Source organism: Crocuta crocuta, unplaced genomic scaffold (genome assembly GCF_008692635.1).
Source record: "Crocuta crocuta isolate KB4526 unplaced genomic scaffold, BGI_CrCroc_1.0 scaffold256, whole genome shotgun sequence".
Classification (NCBI taxonomy): Eukaryota; Metazoa; Chordata; class Mammalia; order Carnivora; family Hyaenidae; genus Crocuta; species Crocuta crocuta.
The window spans coordinates 1,634,995-1,655,360 of record NW_027530999.1 but is presented as its reverse complement, the minus strand read 5'-3'; the positions used below and the strand labels follow the sequence as shown (position 1 = coordinate 1,655,360).

The 20,366-nt window shown below is 37.1% G+C and overlaps 2 protein-coding genes across 5 annotated transcripts in view; one reads left to right on the top strand and one right to left on the bottom strand.

Moving 5' to 3' along the window:
- Positions 1–10,334, top strand: part of PIK3CA (phosphatidylinositol-4,5-bisphosphate 3-kinase catalytic subunit alpha) — a 33,146-nt gene extending 22,812 nt beyond the window's left edge. Inside the window, exons 17-21 of one of the 4 annotated variants that reach the window (XR_013336692.1) lie at positions 2,793–2,963; positions 3,517–3,634; positions 3,753–3,904; positions 4,689–8,930; positions 10,089–10,334. Coding sequence is in view for 1 of the 4 variants with exons in the window: in XM_077770583.1 (XP_077626709.1) it covers positions 2,793–2,963; positions 3,517–3,634; positions 3,753–3,904; positions 4,689–4,959 (712 nt within the window). In the remaining 3 variants the exon portion in view is untranslated. Of the gene's footprint in view, positions 1–2,792; positions 2,964–3,516; positions 3,635–3,752; positions 3,905–4,688; positions 9,137–10,088 lie in introns of those variants that run through there. The other 3 variants (XR_013336694.1, XR_013336693.1, XM_077770583.1) reach the window with 3 other exon arrangements.
- A 2,845-nt stretch (positions 10,335–13,179) lies between these two features.
- On the bottom strand, positions 13,180–20,051 carry KCNMB3 (potassium calcium-activated channel subfamily M regulatory beta subunit 3). Its single transcript, XM_077770584.1, has 3 exons — positions 19,804–20,051; positions 15,818–16,016; positions 13,180–14,662 (listed from the first exon to the last, which is right to left on the bottom strand). The coding sequence occupies exons 1-3, from the start codon at positions 20,049–20,051 to the stop codon at positions 14,282–14,284; spliced, it is 828 nt and encodes a 275-aa protein (XP_077626710.1). The 3' UTR covers positions 13,180–14,281.
- Positions 20,052–20,366: the final 315 nt, after the last annotated feature.

Here is a 20,366-nt window from a genome sequence, read left to right as displayed (position 1 = left end):
ACATGCCATTACTACCACTGCTCCCAGGGAAGGACAGAACAAAAGAGAGAATGCAAAACTAGGCAGAGCAGAGAATTTAACTGTAACTCTGGTAATTACAATATGTAATTGTAAACTAGTGGCTGTGCTAAAGAAGCACCTAAAGTTGAGCTAGATCATTGGGAAGTAAGTCAGATCTTCAAAAAGGTTTTAAGTTTTAAAAATTTCTTTTTTTTTAATAGTTTATTGTCAAGTTGGTTTCCATATAACACCCAGTGCTCATCCCCACAAGTGCCCTCCTCCATGTCCATCTCCCTCCTTCCCCTCTCCCCACCCCCATCAGCCCTCAGTTTGTTCTCAGCATTCAAGAGTCTCCCATGGTTTGCCTCCCTCCCTCTCCCCCACTATTTTTCCCCCCTTCTCTCCTACGGTCCTCCGTTAAGTTCCTCCTAATCCTTCTAAACGTGCAAACATATGGTAGCTGTCTTTATCTGCCTGACTTAAGTAATTTAAGTAAAAGTGTTTAAAGTTTAATTTTAAATAAAATATAAATTTAATTAAGCAAAATCATAGCATTTTTATTCTTGAAAAAACTTGGATTCTCTGCTTTTTTTTTTTATAACAAGCCGTATAAGACTATGTGATGACTCTTGAAACTATGAATATGTTCAAAAATAATAAAATTAAAGTACAAAGAGAGAATGAGCAGGAGTACAGCCTTAAGAAATCCCTGTATTTATCAGGGCAGGTAGAAAGAAAGCTTCCGGAAAAGAAATGGTCAAAGGGGTAGGTCGACCAGAGTTTGTAATTCACAGAATCCAAAACTGGGGAGAGAGTCACAAACAGTTTATTGTATCAGGTGCTTCAGGGGATGTATGAGCGTAAGGACTATGAAAAAGCCCTTGTATTTGATGATCCATGGTTAACTGTAAGAAGAATTGAGTCAGTAGAGTAGTAGATATAGAAGTTATGCTAAATGGAATTGAGAAAATGAAATAAGTGTGGACTGTAATCTTTTAGGAACTTAAGAAGTAAAAAAAAAAAAAAACAAAAGATGGAAACAATTGCCAGTAGCTTATGAAAACAACAGAACTAAAAACCATAGTTTTTGGTACTTATGTGCCAAATGGTATTTTTTTTTTCATTGTCTCTAACTCCTCCTCACATCTCCCTTGTCTACATTTTCTTTTTAATACCATGTGATGAATGGGAGAAATCCATACAGCACTTCTGCTGTGTATCCAAGTATGGTTTTATCAAGAAAAACAGCGTTTGTGGGTTATTTGGGTTGTAAGTTGAAATAGCTGCTTTTTTTCCTAGAACACCATTTTTACTTAACAAATAAATAAGTTTTGGTTATTGACATGGGTATTTGGCAGACATTTTCTTGAAAATGAATTAATATGAGCCTATCTCTTCAAGGTGAACAACTGACAGTATTTGCTGTCAAAGATCAAATTTGAACTCTCAGGCAAAAAATCAGAATTTTGAAAAACTTGTGTGTACCACTGTAAGCAGAACAGCTTCCTCAAATTAAAGACTTTACTGATGAGATCAGTGGTGTCATTAACAATTGTGATTTTTGTAGTTGATATAATGAAAAGTATCAGCATTTGAAAGATCTTCATAACTCAGTGAACTGGTATCTTCCAGGTGACCAATACAGCATGTGATAAAGTCACATATGCATAAAAGTTCCATTCAGAGGCAAGATAGACAAATGGATTTTAATGTAACAGAGTGTGAAGAGTTTAAGATAGTTTCATATTCCATACTGTAACTTGAAAAACAACTTCTTGTCAAGTTTTAGAATAGTATCAAGGAAAAATATAGTTATCTGAAAAAGCTATTACAGTACCCCTCTTTTTTCTACCTACATAATGGTACAAAGCCAGATTTTCTTCATATGCTTCAATTAAAACACTTCATTAGATTGAATACAGAAGTGTATGTGAGCATCCAGCTCAGCGCTGTGGAACCACACCTTAAAGGACTTTGAAAATTTGGGAATGTGTCACTCTTCTAAGAATTTTTTAATATGACATCCTTTGTTTCATAAAAGATATTATTTGTATTATTGCAGAAGAGTTTGTTATTTTTAGATGAATTAATACATTAATTTTTTTATTGTCTCCTTTAATTTCTAATATCAGTAGATGTAGCTCACCTAAATAAAAACTCTTTGGGATCTTGGTAATTTTTAAGGGTACATAGGAGTCCTGAGACCAAATATTTGAGAACTACTGCTTTAAAGTATTATTAGGTGTCAGATTTAAACAAATTGAAATTCACCCATATTTTTAAAATCATAAATGTTTATGGTGCACATGGGTGGCACAGTCGGTTGAGCCTCCAACTTAGGCTCAGGTCATGATCTCATGGTCTCATGGTCAAGCCCTGCTTCAAGCTCTGTGCTGACAACTCAGAGCCTGGAGCCTACTTCAGATTCTGGGTCTCCCCCTCTCTCTGCCCTTCTCATAATCATGCTCTGTCTCTCTCTGTCTCTCAATGATAAATGTTAAAAAGAAAAATTTTTGTCATAAATGTTTATACAAGTTTGTCACAATAATTTTCTTAATGCTTTTCTCTTACATAATTAAATGCTTTCTCATTTGAAGGTTAAAACAAATGATGCCAGATAATTTTGAGGATTTTTCTAGGAATGTTTGTCATAGTGTAATAAAAAAATTTAAAAAGGAGTGAAGATCATGCACGACAAATTTGCAAAAAGAATATTCCTATATTAGCCTACTAAAATATGTACTATTTTAAAATGCCATCATTTAATTGCAAATGTCTTGATCCTTTTTCAGAATGTTACCTTATGGCTGTCTGTCAATCGGTGACTGTGTGGGACTTATTGAGGTGGTGAGAAATTCTCACACTATTATGCAGATTCAGTGCAAAGGCGGCCTGAAAGGCGCACTGCAGTTCAACAGCCACACGCTACACCAGTGGCTTAAAGACAAGAACAAAGGAGAAATGTGAGTTTATTATTCTTGTCTTCTTGTGTTCGTCTAACTTTGTGTTAGACCAGGCTTTTAATGGTGATGTACATTTCTCTGAGACCAGAGAAGACATTTGTTCTTACTTTGGAAAAAACTATGCTCGGCTTTTGAAATATTTGAGATTTTGTGTTTGAATGATCAGAATTGAATTTTGGTGAAATCCCATATACCCAACTTTATACATTCAGTTTTAGGTATCTAAAATGTGTTTTTCTTATTGCTTATTCTTTTTTTAAAAAAATTATCATTAAACATTTCAAAATATACTTGAAGGTCATTGAAATGATTAGGAAAAAATGTTTTTTTCATGACATGTTCAGTATTTTTTCACTATAGTAAGAATTCCGCTGTAGTCAGAGGATACCTAGAAATGTCTGTCTCAAATCTTAGGAAATAATTACTTCCTCTTCTTAATGTCAGTGATTGTTTTCATTCTTTACTAGAGACTTTGACCATCATTTCCCAATTTGGACCTGCTTAATAACTATATTTGCACACTGCTGAAAAAGTCTCTGTTTCTTCTTTGTAGATATGATGCAGCCATTGACCTGTTCACACGCTCGTGTGCCGGATACTGTGTCGCTACCTTCATACTGGGAATTGGAGATCGTCACAATAGTAACATCATGGTTAAAGATGATGGACAGGTAATAGCTTTCTCTTTTTAAAATGTTTTGGCATTCTTAATTTGGGATTTTATTTATTAATTTGGGATATTGTATTCTGCATTTGTCAAGCTATAATATAATTGTTTATTTTTTAAAGCTATTTCATATAGATTTTGGACACTTTTTGGATCATAAGAAGAAAAAGTTTGGTTATAAGCGGGAGCGTGTGCCATTTGTTTTGACACAAGATTTCTTAATAGTGATTAGTAAAGGAGCCCAAGAATGCACAAAGACAAGAGAATTTGAAAGGTAAGTTCAAGAAATCAAAAATGCAAAGTATAGAATTCTCACTGCTCTATCAAAAATAAGTGATATTTTTCAAGCAACTTAATGTTAACATTTTGGCATAACTGAACATTTTAATGTGGTTATTTATTGTGTAATGCTCTGAAAAAAAGGGGGGGTACAATTTATTGAGTTAATTAAGGCCTGAAATGATTTATTTAGTTAATTAAGGCCTAAGAAAGTGACTCTTAAACTTATTAATATATTAAAAGTTTTTATTTACTGCTGTTTAAATTATTGGACCACACCTTCTCTATACTGATAAATAGTGCTTAAGACAACATTGTTTAGTCATACAATTTGAGGAGATCAGTCAACTATAATTATCATGTGTATTCATAATTTTTCTTACCACCTTCTGGTATATCATCAGTCTATCTCAGACCTTAAAATACTTTTAAGTTCTAAAATCTCATTTTATCTGTAACTCTATCCTGGCCCTAGCCTAAACCCTAAAGGCTTTAGTATGGACCAGTACATACATTTAATAAATCCTTAATAAACTGCTAATGTGCCAGGCATCATTCTAGGTGCTGGATTTCAAACAAAATCCTATGGACTCACAGAGTTTACATTCTAGTGTGGGGTAAAGAGGGTAGAAAGTCTTGGCAAGGGGAGTGGGCAGAGAAATGCTGTTTTTAATAGGTTTGCCCAAGAAGGCCTCTCTAATGACGTGACATTTGAGCAGAGGCCTGAAGGTCTTAACCCCATTTGCTCCATACTGATGAACTGTTCTTATTACTTATAGGTTTCAGGAGATGTGTTACAAGGCTTACCTAGCTATTCGGCAGCATGCCAATCTCTTCATAAATCTTTTCTCAATGATGCTTGGCTCTGGAATGCCAGAACTGCAGTCTTTTGATGATATTGCATACATTCGAAAGACCCTAGCTTTAGATAAAACTGAACAAGAGGCTTTGGAATATTTCATGAAACAAATGAATGATGCACATCATGGTGGCTGGACAACAAAAATGGATTGGATCTTCCACACAATTAAGCAGCATGCTTTGAACTGAAATGATAACTGAGAAACCAAAAGCTCATTATCTGGATTCTATACTGCACTGTTAATAACTGTCAACAGGCAAAGACTGATTGCATAGGAATTGCACAATCCATGAACAGCATTAGAATTTACACAAGAACAGAAGTAAAATACTATATAATTTAAATAATGTAAACGCAAACAGGGTTTGAGAGCACTAAACTAGTTCATTTCAAAATTAAGCTTTAGAATAATGCGCAATTTCATGTTATGCCTTAAGTCCAAAAAGGTAAACTTTGAAGATTGTTTGTATCTTTTTTTAAAAAAGAAAACAAAACAAAAAAACCCCAAAATATATAGAAATGACGGAGAAGGAAAAAGAATGATGTTCTTTTTTTGTCTTGCAAATGTTCTATGTTTTGAAATTGTGGACACAACAAAGTCTATTATTGCATTAGGTCCAAGGAAACTGAAGTTTGATGTTAAATTGCATTAAGATTAGAAAATAATGAAGATTTCTTATTTTTCCATTGCTGTTCAATTTATAGTTTGAAGTGGGTTTTTTGACTCCTTGTTTAATGAAGAAAACTGCTTTGGGTGGAAGGGACTCTTGAGATTTCACCAGAGACTTTTCCTTTTTAATAAATCAAACCTTTTGACGATTTGGGGTCTTATCTGCAAAGTTTTGGAAGCAGTCACAAATGAGACCTGTTATAAGGTGGTGTTTTTGGGTGTTTTTTTTTTTTTTTTCTGGACAGTATTTACAAGAATCTGATTCTTATTTCCCAGGGAAATTCTGGGCTCCCACAAAGTACAATAATCATCGTAGATAAAGAAGGAGCAGGAAGAGTTCCTGCTCCAGAATTGTACAGTATTCGCCTTAGGTTGATTTTTTTTTTTCTCCTTTTGCAATTGAATTGAATACATTTTTCATGCATGTTTCCAGAAAATAGAAGTGAGTATTAATGTTATTAAAAAAGATTATTTTTTTTATTAAAGGCTATTTATATTATAGAAACTATCATTAATATATATTCTTTATTTACATGATCTGTCCCATAGTCATGCATTGTTTTGCACCCCAAATTTTTTATTGTCCGTAGCAGCATGGTCAGCTTTTCTCTCGGTCCGTGGGTGAGGCTCAGGCACTATCCCATTTATACCAATGACTAATGTATCACTACATAAGGAAAACTGATTGAAGTTCATCCTCTTTCCTTTTATTTCTGTTTTCATATGAATCCCCCATTTTCCACCTTCTTTTGTAGTTGATAATGCCTCAATCATGAAACTAGTTACCAAAACTAAAACAGTATAGCGTATCTTCCTGATTGCTTCAGCCCCTCTACCGAGGTATGCTCATGAATAATACTTTATAATATGGGGGAATAGAAACCATGAACTTTTTACCTTTTTAGGCTATTTATGCAATATCTCAATAATAAAAGTAGGACCTTAAACCATTTTAAGATCATGTCCCATTTCCAAGCGGTTAGGGCTCACTCTCCAACTTTGTTAAATTGCATTTGAGTACATGATACATTCTTAAACACTTTGGAAAACATTAACCCAAGATGTAGGGGCTAATGCTAGTCATCATTCTAGAATCTGTTATTTTACTCAGTATTTGAAATGAATGATTAATGCCCTAGGAAATAGCTTTAGCAAACGTCCAGGTGCCACACCAGAAAAAGTGCAATAATTTACTGACAGTTTTCTAGATTAGGTGTATTATTGGAATACAACTTTATAAAAAGTGCACATTATACACTCTAGTAAAACAGCACCACTTAAACGATATTCACTTATGAAATCAGTTACCTATAATAGAAGTCTTGAATAGTGAACAAGGGACTCTAATAGAAATACTCTTAATATTTGGCTGTTTTAGAACCCTTAAAGGGCCTAATTACTGGAGATTTAGGTACTTCACTAAAGCATGTACATAATATTGCCAACAAGAAAAATAAATTTGAAGATTAGGGGAACTTAACTCCTGTAAACTGTCTTGGAATAGTTAAGAAGAATTTAAACTCCCATTTTAAGCAGGAAGCCAAATAGATTCTTTTGCAGATAGAGATTTCATAACTTATTAAAACTTCTTTAACATTTTGTGCCTTTTACATATATTCAGTTAACACATGCTAACATCCCAGTCTTTTCTATGTCAGGGATTAACCACAGGAAAATTCAGTGAAATAGTACAAATCTGAAACTCTGATGATAGAAACTGGAGATTTAACAGAGAGCCACGTTTTACCCGAGTGCCAAAAAAGCTTTGAGCTTCCTTGCACAAAATGTATATAATTTGTGCATTTCTCACATGAGCCCAGATAGTCCCCTTCCCCTGGGACCTCTCCACCATTAAAACACAAGCCACACAGCTTATTTCATCATTTACATTTATTTTCAATAGTTATTACAACCAAGTTAATTCTGTTTGAAGACGTGTAGACAAATTTTACTAAGAATAGAATTAAGATTCTATAGATTAAGTGATTTTGCTAAAAGCAAAGTAAACTTTACACAAATCCAAGTGGAGTTTAAGCAGACAACATTAAAAAGAAGAAAAAAGGGTCAGGTAGTGCTCAGAAAGCAAAGAACCAAAAACTGAATTGAATACTCCATAGGGTGACTAGGATGTCAAGTCAGTGGTAAGCCGTTTCCAGGTACTGCAGTGTCTGGTCACCCCCCTCACCCTACCCCGTGGATTGGTCGGCTCCTGTGGCCGACCATCCTTGTCACTGAATGTGGTATAACTGACTGTTGACTCAACAGTCTCATTTGGTCACTTGAAAAATACTTCCTTCAATGACTTTTGGAGGGAAAAAAAAAAAGCAGGTTTAAAGAACCTAAAGAAAATAAAACTTAATTTTAAACAAGTTCTAGTAAGATATAATCTGAAAATCATGTTTTAACTTTTTATCATATTCTCAGCTATACAGAATCATTTATTTTGAAGATTTTTAGACTGCTGTTAATTTGAAATCTGTTAATCATATTGTAGAATTTGGTTTTTAAAAAAGATGTTTCTAATTGGATTTTTTAAAGAAGAATGGAATTTGGTCACTATTTTCTGATAGAACCTAAGCTTTTTGTGGTTCTTAGTGTCCTCTGTAAAACTCAGTGTCAAAAGTAATCAACTCTGAGGTTTTCCCTTCTAATCTGCTTTATATTACAAGCCCTTTAGGAAATGGGAACCTGGTGAATATACAATGAATTGTAAAATATTTTAATGTGTAATTTTTTCAACTGTGAAACTATGACTATTGGTTTTTTGATGAAAACAGCTGCTGATAAAGTATTTTGTGTAAAGTGTAGTTCTTATTAATCAGGAAAATAATCAATGACTTGATTAGAATGTATATACCCTCTTGGATTTTATTTTGAATGGATTGGTGATTTTCACATAGGTAAAATACAGTCCATCCTGTATTCTTTTTCCATCAAAAATTGAGTGATCTAGCATCACAAAAAATTATGAACAGCCTATCTATTTTAAAAGAATCGTGGAAATTTCACAACACATAAACTTGGATTTGTTTCTTAATGATTTTGTAAATCCACTTAATTCATATTCTGACCAATAGCCCATGCTTGCCAACTCTTTGGAAAAAAATTGATTTCCAGCATTATTTTAAAGTCAGCAGGTTAACCTTTTCCGAATGTTTTGACTTCCTTTTGTTTCTATGTCTACATAAACTGCAGACCTGGGCTGGACCCACGTACTCAGAATCCACCTTAGAAATCGACTTTGATGTCCAAGACATCACTAAAATGTTTCAGGTTAAAGACCCTATGCGGTGTTAATGGACTGTGGTGCTTCTACTATCTAAAAACAACTTTCATACTTCAGATGTTTTTGAGAAGAGGAGAATGTGCAAGGAGGGGGCAGAACAGGGGGAGTCTGAATGAATTACATTCTTCATGCCCATCCTGCTCAGATGGGGCGCCTCTAAGGGAAGCCTTAGATGGGGCCTTCGAAAGACAAAGCAGAAAGCTGTGAGTATACTGTGCATACCATGAGGGAAATAACTCTTCATCAAGGATGGGATTGTGAAGGCTGAAGTATAAAACTCAGCATGGACAGGATCCTCAGATAACAATTCTTGGTGACAGAGAAATACAGCTGGGCTGTTTTTTAAAATACAAACACAAACCATTTTTATTTTTTAATTGCATTAAAATTATAAATGTATCTTACGTGCCATGGCCTGGAAAGCCTTTTTTCCTTACAAAGTTATTTTCACTTTCTGAAAAGATTACGGGGTTTAGCTTAAGATAACTATGGTCCTGATAAAATTGGATTGGTAACTCTACCTCAGAAGGTTAAAAAGAAAAAAAATTAATGAGTCACAATTCAGTACTTCAGGCTCTGATGTTACAGAAATTTCCAGAGCACTGTAGTTTTAGATGTATAAAGTCAGAGTTGGCATGCCTTGTTTTAATGGCATTGGAGATATTAAGAAAAAATTGTGGTTAAAATTTAATCATTACTCCAGCCATGGAAAAGGCTACAGCGCCAGAAAGTTTATGGTACTAGGTTCTTGAATTCGGCATTCAAAATTAGCTGTCTTCTCTTTTCCTTATTATTAGTGAAATTGGTGTGTTTATATCTGCACACATTTCTCTTTGCATACACACTGCTCACTAGCCCTAGGCAACAGGCATCTTCCATAAAAGGTGTAAACATCAGGTTCTAAAGCTCAGAAGTGTTTAGAATTTACTAGGAGTTTCCCAAGTTGGGATGTTAGTTTTTAAATAAGCTTATTTGATCCAAGTATTCCACTTGATTAAGGTTTCACACTTTTTTTTTTATCAGTGAAGCACCATTCCTTTTCCTTAGTTGTAGACATGTTAATATTACAGCCGTGCTAGTTAGCATAAAGTGACAGTTATGAGCCATAAGGAAATCTTCTGACTTTTTACACAATGANTTGTACATTTAGTGTAGTTTAGGTAACTGATTTTCACTACCAACAGTAGCCTCCATTCTTCATGTTGGTAAGTATGGAAAGGTTTTTTTAATGCATTTTGTAAGCCAGTTAAGTCTGAAATCTTATCTGAAATCTTATATAATCTGTCACTACAACAATTTTGTGGTTATGCTAAGAGCCATGTATATTTTTAGGTGATTCTTATTTTTGTTACTCCTTCTAGGTAAGCGAGGAGGAAGAAAATTTTCGTTGTTTTACGTTCTCTCAAAATATCTTTAATAAGACTAAACTCCTTAAGTTGAGTATGAATTTCCAAATGTAGTCCTGATCTATCAATTTCAAAAGTAAAAGCTCTTTATCACATTTATGTTCCAAAGAGTGGTTGGAGAGCTTGGCCTTCATGTGGTTTCTAGAAATGCTTTTGGCTCTGGAACCTAAGTTTCAAATACAACTAATAGTTTCGATGTGATTCGGTCCTCGGACTTCCTTGGGTTGAATAAAATCTAAAAGAATATATCCTTCGGGAACATAACCCATCTTGGGGAATGCGGCATAACCAAAAGAAGACTATTAGAGCATCAAATGTTGACTTCGGAAGCTTCAACAAGAAGTCCCCACCACCCTTTTTTGGCCCCTTTTATTGTAGCAAATCTATTTCTCTATATTTTGTCATTCAATGAATTGAACTCCTGTGGTGTACTGCATTCATTAGGAGAAAAATGTTTTTAGATATTCTTTAACTGATGACCCAAAAAGGATTTGACACAGCAAGATGCATGTGTTATTGTACTGAGAATATAGAATAATACAGTGTCACTAAATTTAAGACCTCTTCCCAGTCTTGCTGTTCCCAGCAAGAAGTTTGGCCTGTGACTGCACTTAACTGTTTGTGCTCATCAGAAACTGTCAATGTCTGCTTTTCTTTTAACTTTGCAGTCTGTAACATCACGCTGTTTATTAAAAAAAAAACAAAAACAAAAAATGACTGGTGTCCAAGCAATCCTTAGTGTACTACATATTTTAAACAAAAACCCGTGATAACTATACTTTGCCATTTTTTTGAATACTTACAAGCAAATTGGTGTTGCTAGTAATCGAAATTTAGCTGAACTTGAGTTCTGATCAATAACAACTAAGAATAGTTGACTGAAAACCTGAAACGATTATGCCTTAAAAGCAATTGTTCTGCCCTAGTAANGCTAGTAATCGAAATTTAGCTGAACTTGAGTTCTGATCAATAACAACTAAGAATAGTTGACTGAAAACCTGAAAACGATTATGCCTTAAAAGCAATTGTTCTGCCCTAGGATTGAATATTAGAGATATCTGTTTGATATTAATTTCTTTTAAGCAGAAAGAATTATATGCGTTTCAAGCAGAAACATACACATACACGTATGAATGTGTTTGTGTGTGTAGACAGGCTTTTTTTGAGTCTGTTGGAGACCAGAACCTAAAAGTGAGATTGGGGTAGAAGCAAACTGATTTTACTTGCAGTTACCGTAAGCCTTGCAACAGGGGGATCTGTACTTTTCTTGGGCCAGTAATACATGTGAGCGTCAATACTCTGTACTTCAAAGCAATTAACAGCAAATGATGGCTTACCTTTTGTTTCTTTGCCAAACGCTTTGCGTGACTTTGAATTAACATTGTTCTAAATGAACTTTGTTCTCCAAGCATAATGTTCCTCTTTCCTGAGATGAGGCTATGAGGTGAACCAAGCAGCCGCACTGTATGAATGGAAAACTGGTCATTGCAACACTAGGTTTCACACTTTCACAGACTTTTTAGGCTTTACGCGAGTGGTTTTGAATCCCGAGAACTGCACATTGTTAGATGGGTGTCAAACTTACTAAGAAAGGGAATAGAGATCTGCCCTTTAGAAATCTATAGAATCTCAATTTGCAGAATGATTTAAAATATGTGTGCCTACATCTTTTATTTCAGGAAAGTCTTTGGTATACAAAATAATTTGCTGCAACCTTTTAAGCAGTATGTTCTGAGTCTTAAATGTATATTATATTTCGCCAAGAGAAGGTGGGGAGATATGCTCTCCTACAGCTCTCTACCCTGGCCCCTCGAACCAGCTGTCCAGGGAAAGGTACCAAGGCTGACTGAATATATTTTACTTTTTAATAAGAATTGTATATATTTAAGGTGTACAGTATAATTTGATATTCATGTACAGTGAATGATTATAGTCAAGTGAATCAATGTATCATCTCCTCACATTGTGTGTCTGTGTGATGAGAATACCTGAAATCTACTCTCGTAGCAGATTTCCAGTATTCAGCCTCGTATTCTTGCCATAATCATGCTGTACATGAGCTCTCTAGACTTCATCTTACAGCAGAGTTTGTACATTTTAATTAACATCTCCCCATTTCTCCTACCTGACCACATCCCCAGTAATCACTATCCTACTCTCTGCTTCTATGTATTTGACATTTTTAGAAACCACACATCAGTGAAAGGCAGTTTTTTCCTTTCTGTGTCTGGCTTATTTTACTTAGCATAATGCCCTCTGGGTTTATCCACGTCGTTGCAAATGGCAGGATCTCCTTTTTTAAGACTGGATGAGGGGCACCTGGGTGACTCAGTCGGTTAAGCATCCGACTTCGGCTCAGGTCATGATCCCACAGTCCATGGGTCCAAGTCCCACATCGGGCTTTGTGCTGACAGCTCAGAGCCTGGAGCCTGCTTCAGATCCTGTGTGTGTGTGTCTCTCTCTCTCTGCCCCTCAACCGCTCGCTCTCTGTCTCTCAAAATAAAAGACAAATTTTTTTAAAAGACTGAATAATCTGCCATTGTGTGTATGTATACACACCTCACATATGTGTGTACATTGTGTATGTGTATGAGAGAGAGATCACAATTTATTCATCTGTGAATAGACACAGGTTGTTTCCATATCTTGGACATTGTCAATAATGGTCCAGTGAACAGGGGAGTAAAGTAATCTCTCAGAGGTACTGATTCCATTTGCTTTGGATTTTTACCCAAAACAGGGATAAGGCTGACTGAATATAGAAACTTAGCACAAAAAAAAAATTACTAACATTTTTGAGCACTTTTACTAGGTGCCAGAAACTAAAGTGTTTTACATACTCTACCTTGTTTATTCCTTAACCCCATGAAGGAAGAGATTATCCCCATTTTATAAATGAGAAGAGAGAGGCTTGAACCTTCATTTCCATTCAGCTGAACTGCCAGGGGATACATATCTGAAAAGTTGTGATTATGGCCTATGAATTCAGTTAAATCCTCTGAGACGCATGTGCTTCCCACTCTTCCACACTAGAAGAAGGAGCACCAAAATTGTTCATTACTTGTCAAGTCAGTATTGCTTTATTTAATCATTCAGTCTGTTTAGTAATTTGTGACTTGAAATTAACTGCTAAAAGGCATAATATTTACTAAGAATTAAAATTTCTGTTTTGATTACATCTGCATATAAAAGTTGCTTCAAAAGTCTCATTCTTTCTATGGTCCATGATGTAAGACTTTTTTAGTAAAATTGAAAAGATACTTTGAGGCACTTTGGTTTTCAGAACAAATTGATGTTTTCTATTCCAATTCAGCTCACTCTGGAAAGCACTTGTTGGGAGAGCCTGTGACATTCGTTGGTGAATAACCATGGTTGAGTCATTAAAGTTTGGACATTTGCTGACTGTCCACGTGGGACTTTTCTACAATGCAGATTATCTGAGATGAATGTTAAATTCCATCCAGTACAGCTTCTCCCTACTTCCCATTTCTGGCCATCCCTCCCACCCCCACCAGAATGTGCACAAAGAAGAAAATGAGCTTATGGAAAGCATAATTAACTAGGAGAATCTTGCTGAAAGAAAAATTACATGGTACATGGCAAGGTTAAGTACAGAGAACTCTAAACTTAGTGCATTTGCTAGGAGTGGCTTTCCTTCTTTATCATGAATGGTGAAGCAAAATGGTAGGCCCACATTTTTTTTGAAATTACTAGATTATTATCTTCCTAACAACAAATAACTTGTTCTTCACTAAGAATTTTTTGAGAAATGTTTTGAGGTAAACTATATTGCATTGACCTAGGCTGGTTGTTTGGTGCTAAATACCCTCCACCATTTACTTCCATGCGGACAAGTTCCAGTTAGAGCTGAAATTAGAGCTACTGTGAGTTCATTTTGCCACGTGGGGACAAAAAGCATTTCCTTGGCTCATGTGGAAAGAAATTTGTGGTAGAAAAAAGAGGGCGAATTTATATGTGTTCATAGAATAAATGCATAAGGAGGCTTTTTTTTAATGTTTCCCATATCAAGTACGTGTACTTGCTTTGAATTGCCTCTACATGGTTAGTTTGTGAGCAGGCATCATTAGGTCCTCAGGTGCAAATATTGCAGGTATCGGAAAGCCAGGACTTTAATCTGGCCACTGTCTTCAGATCTTTCTGCTCCTTTCTTTGCTCCTCCCCACACTCCACAGTTTGAATCGATGCTGTTCCATATAAGGTACTTTGCCACCTACCTCATCTCCAAGCGCAGTGCTATATTTTTCACACAGCAGGGACAGGTACTGTGTTAATCTCACCATGCCAACAATCAGGGCACCACCTAGCAGAGTCAGTGAAGGCCAAAATAAACAGTGGAAGATAACCATCTGGCCATACTTTTTTATGAGAATGACATCTTCAGATTGGCTGTCTGGACTGTAGAAGCATGAAAAGGGAGTCCCATTTCTGTGATCGAAGAATTCCTTTATGTCCAGCACACTGTTGAGCAAATCATTCCTATCTCGGTGGCACGTGGGTGTGTAAAAGCACTAGGAATGTGGAAGAAGAAGAGAGATGAGGGCACTGTCCCCAAAACCGAGCATTTAAACAACAGTTTTCATTCTGAAAGCACTTCAAACTGAAGCTATTCGTGGAGAGTTTCAATCTCAGAAGCTGGAGGAAGGAAGCTGTTGTAGAAGTCATGGGCACGTGTGGGTAGGAGGGCACAGAGTGACGTGGCCATTTCCAGACACTAAGCGGAAATGTGGGAAGGGATTCTTAGGATACAGACATTGCAGAAGAGGCAGTGACCAGCTTCATAAGGACCGTGCAGGCCCCCTCGGTCTTTGTCCATTCAACAAACCTCTATTGAGCTCACTATGTGTTCTCAACACCTATTAATGCCTCTATCATCTTTCTCTTGATTTCCTGTAGTCAAATCTTTCCCTGAAGGGTAGCATGTTGAAGCTTTTTCCCTAGGCCCACAGAGAGGGGGCCTACATGGGCTTTGGCTCCCAGGTTGCAGAACTAGTGAAGAAGGGATATGTCAGCTAGTGATATGTTTTCAAAAAAGCTTGACGTTTGTTAGCATATCCACTAGGCACTCGAGGCACTGTGCTTAGGGCATATGAAATTGTTTGAAACCTTAAGAATTATTGCATCCAAAATAGAAAACAGAGGTCATCAGATTGATTAGTGCCTAAGTAAAGACAGCAGAGCATAGCATGTCAACTAATCTAATGCAACCAACTTTCATAGGTGAAAATATACACTATAAATCATGTGAACCAATTGAGAAACCTATCAAAATCAAAATTACAATAATCCTCACATTTCTTGATAAGAAAAATTGCTTACTTGATGTAAGATGGGTTGTGAGTACATATTAACATTTTTGGTACAATGGGGAGTTGGACTTCCAAAAGTCAAACTGCCCACAAATGACTGTCCACTGGCTCGGCCTGTAAATTCCAGACACCAGTGTGTGGAACTGGCATGATTCCTTTCCATTCTATAACCCCCATTTTTCCTCCAAGAATGCCCTTAGCTTCATTTATCCTGCTCTGACCACTGTAGAGACGTTCACTGGAAGGAAACGGATTTACCAACAGAAATGGTCCTGGGTTCTGCACTCTGCAGGGGGTGGTCTGGCACGGAAGGGCAGCTATAATTAGAACTCTTTAATAACATGAACTTTACCTTACCTTGGAATTTATCCGGACAGCCTCTTCATTATAATGTAGGAGAGCTTTTTGACCTGAATGAGTGACGTTCACAAACACCTGAAGACATGGGTACTTGCCCCGGCCTTGGCAGCTCATACCACAGGGGAAAGCACAGTCCATCCAGTCGTCCATGATGTGAGTGTGGATGGTAGTGCAGTTCGACTCTTCTCTCTGAGTGCTTCAATTGGAAGAGATAAATGATCTTCACCCTCTAGAAAATTTACTTTTTATAGTTCTAATGTAATAACCCAAGATATGTGTCTATTTCAAGGGAATGTGGAACCATTCCAGAAGGTACATAATGATTAGGGAACATGGAGAACATTGAGAAAGGGGGAAAACAACAGCAAATTGCTAAATTTCATCTCAGTTATGACCTCATGGGCATATTCCTTATTACACCAACCCTTAGAGCATTGGTTTTCAAACTTCAGAATCACCTGAGCGAGTTTGTTAAAGTGAAGAATTTATGGATTCTAAGGCCTCACACCCAGAGATTTGGGTTTAGTTGATCTGAGGTGAAGCCCAGGAATCTGTATATGCAGGAGTATTTAAGATGCGGGTATTTGGCAAACCATGCTTTGACAAATATTACCGTAACCACATACTCAGAAATCTTATCCTCGTTCATGCGTCATCATTTCAAGATGCACCCATTGGCCTGTCCTGCTGAAAATGTGCCCTTGGGAGAGTCCAGCCACAGTCAGCGTGGCCCTTAGTCAATATAGAATTCTAGTAACAAGGTACAATTCCATTTACTCACTCCACTTCCAAAGAGGCAAATAGAAGGAATGTCTCATTAGAAAACTTACCATATTTTCACTGTCAGTAGGTAACTTGGGGTCAGGAGCTACATCCTATTCATCTTTAGGTTCCTCAAAACAGGAGGCACCATGCCTCCCACACAGTACAGGCTCAATAAGTGTTGTACTGAATGAAAGTTTGACTTGGAAAACATTCCTTGTGTATTTGCACACCTACTACATGCACTCAATGTTCTAGGTGCCATGAGAAGTGGTAGACAAAATTCTTGCCCACGAAAATTTTGTGGTGGCGTTGAAATGACAAATATGTATAAAATGATTAGAGGACAAGTCCAAGATAAAGTAGAGGAGGGTAAGAAGAAATGCTTGACAATGTACAGGACTACTCCTTGGGGCCTCACACTCACACCCACGTGGGTCCCTGACCTTATCTCCTGGTGACTTAACCACAAGACGTTAGGTTAGCAAATTCTAAAATCAGAATGTTTGGAAAGCCTCATTTAGCTAGGTTCATGCTCTCCCATTAAGATCTTTGGCTGTAAGTAAACATTTTTCTTGATTCATGTAATAAACTTGAGACACAGTGCAGTTTAAAATAACCTTAAGGCCCAGGGCATTAAAAACAAATCATTGGATGTGGCCTAAAGAATAAAATGTTGGGCAAGTGAAAATACAAATATGAAAAATAAGGTTCTTTCACAGATTTAACACCAGCCTGCTTTTCCACAAAATTAAGCCCTGTACTTATTTAGACTAGGCATCTTAAAATAATTCTTTAAAGTTGTCTGTTTGTCTGTGTTAGACTTAAGCTCTCTGAATCCTAACCAAGTACTGAACTGAGTGTGTTGGAACCTTCCTTAAAGATTTCAGAAAGCTCCAATATGGAGAGCTGTATATTTCTTCCTGTGTACGAGGGCCAGGCCAGTCCTCTCAGGCAGAGCCAGGGACATATTTAAAGTTTACTTATTTATTTTTTGGGAGAGAAAGAGAGGGGCAGAGAGTAAGGGAGAAAGAGAGAATCCCAAGCAGTGCAGAGCCCAAAGCTGGGCTTGATCTCATGAACCACACCATCATGACTTGAGCTGAAATCAAGAGGTGGACATCTAATGGATGGAGCCACCCAGGCACCTGGAACCAGGCATGTATTTAGAGCTGAAAACATAAGCATGTTCTTTCAACAGGATTGTGTGTCTATTTGCCTACAAATACACAAAATCTATCAATTGATTGAGAGATGATGGTCGAGGGGGTGGGAGTAGGCCATCTTCCATGGAACAAAAGCACTTTCTGAGGTGGCACAAAATCACAAGGCAAGAGACAGATGAGAACTCACCACTCTCAAGCACTTGCTTAATAACTTTAAGCAAACAATTTCCAGAAATGCTTAGCAAAGTAAAAATTTAAATACGAGCAACAGTTTGGCATCAGGTTGCAGAAGGTATCCTCAAAACATCTCCCAAATTATCACATTTAAAAAAATAATCTGACCTGGACCTGCACACAAACACTCATGCATATGCGTGTGCGCCCATGCACGTGCATGTACACACACACACACACACACACACACACAATTCAGCTTACATAGGTATGTGTAATGCAGCTAGATGGATGGATGGATGGGTGGAAGGAAGGATAGATGATAGATAGATAGATAGATAGATAGATAGATAGATAGATAGATAGACAGACAATAGATATCTCTCTACATATAATGGAGTAATGGGAAAAGGAAGGTAGAAAGCTAAAAGTCAAGAGTGAGGTAAAGCATGTAAACTGCAAACCATAAGATCCCTTACAGTTATGAGAACTAGGCCACAAATCTCACTCTGAACTTCCTGGCAGCCAAAGCAATGAAAAATATATAGCCACAGATAAGATTCCTCGTGTCTACTAACTAAAAGTAAGCTGGTTGATCAGAAGCAGAACATATTCTTCTGGTGATAATACCAGAGGGAAATTTTTCTGGGCACTTCTAGTACTGGCACTGTGTTCTGTAGTGATGGTGACCTCCACATTATTGCCCTAATAGTAACTTAGGAATGGCAGGAGATGAATCTGATACATAGCAGAAGCAGGACACCTACTTCCTGTTCTATGATCCTTTTTCTTCACTGAACTCCTAGGCCTCCCTCTCTCTATTCTCCCTGGGCCTTCTATCACTCTAGCTAACCAAAGGGAAAGTGCCCCTTGCTTTCCCCCTCCCCAGTACTGCCCTCTCTCAAAGTACCCCATGTTGTAAAAGCCATCCTCCAAAATCAAACAGCTCCTCCCCTGCCCTAATGAAATCCCCCGCCGCCATTGCTACAAACTTCACTTAAGTATTAGGAGGCCAGTCTTATATCAAAATGACAGGCAAGTTCTTTCCTGGCTAGGTGACCTTGTGCAAGTTACTTGGCCTGAGTCTCAGCTTTCTCATATATAAAATGAATATTAAGGGGCACCTGGGTGGCTCAATCGGTTAAGCATCAGACTCTTGGTCTCAGCTCAGGTCATAATCTTATGGTTCCTGAGATCAAGCCCCATGTCAGGCTCTGTGCTATATACAGCCTGCTTGGGATTCTCTGTCTCCCTGTCTCTCTGCCCCTTCCCTGCTCACAGCCCTTCTCTCCCTCTCAAAAATAAACATTAAAAAATAAAAACAAAAAAATAAAATAAAATGAAAGTTAAAATGATAAAATAATGCTACCATCATAGGTTTGCTGCAGATTTAAATAGGATAAATATAGTATATTTTGGCATAGAGTATATATTTAATAAAGGATAACTGTTATTAGCTATATTTAATAATGAATAAAATAAAAAGAAGGAAACACTTATTGAGAAACTACTGTGTGCTAGGTTGACACTGTCAAACTCAAAAAACTCAGACTTAAATAACTTATTGTGCTCACATAGAGGAGATTAACCCTTCCCTGTGATAGCTGCTTATTAAAGGAAGAATGTATTCCCTCCATGCATATCTAATTTACAGATCAGCTGTTAGAAGTACTTTTCAGATTGAAGAGGGGGAGTGACAAAGGAGTGTCTTCCACTTTGTTACCGTGACACCTTTCTCTGATAAAGGAACAGGTGATTCTATCGTCCCTTAGACAGTGGTCAGGAGGGCTGAAGAAACCAAAGCCAGCTTCCTCTTCTCTAACATTGTGCTTGCGTCTGATTCAAATTGAAAATTCTGGGTCTCCTTTCTGTATTTCTTACCTGAGCATGAAAGGCTTTAGGATGGTTGTTCCAAGCAAGAAGAACATGAGGACTGAGAAGCCCATCATTGCAAACCCCAGCAGCATGGCGCGGTCCTCTCCAGCACTGGACGGCAGCTTCTTGTGCACATCTGGTAAGTCTCCGTCATCGTGGCCTCTATGTCTACTCCTTCCTGAGGCAGAAAAGGCTGTCCTTTGGAGGAAGTAGGAAGGAGGTATTTCAATAAGCTCATAGAGAAATGGGAACATTTACCAACCCGTGGTGGGTGGAGGGATGATCCCATTTTGCTGTCCCCCTCAGGGTTGTGAGAAGGTTCAGTGCAACACAATGAAATCTCATGTTCAGAGCTTGGTTAAAAGTCCATCTAAACAAGCTAAAATTATGTGTTATAAAATATAATGTAATATAATATTATTTTTTACATATAACAATCATAAGGAAGTCTTTAGAGATCTGTTTAATCCATGACTAGAGAAGAATTACCTGTCAGTAGTTTTCATTTGTATTATGTGAATGAGTGTTATGAACTTACTTCTCTGTCAGGGATAGTGCATATCACCCGT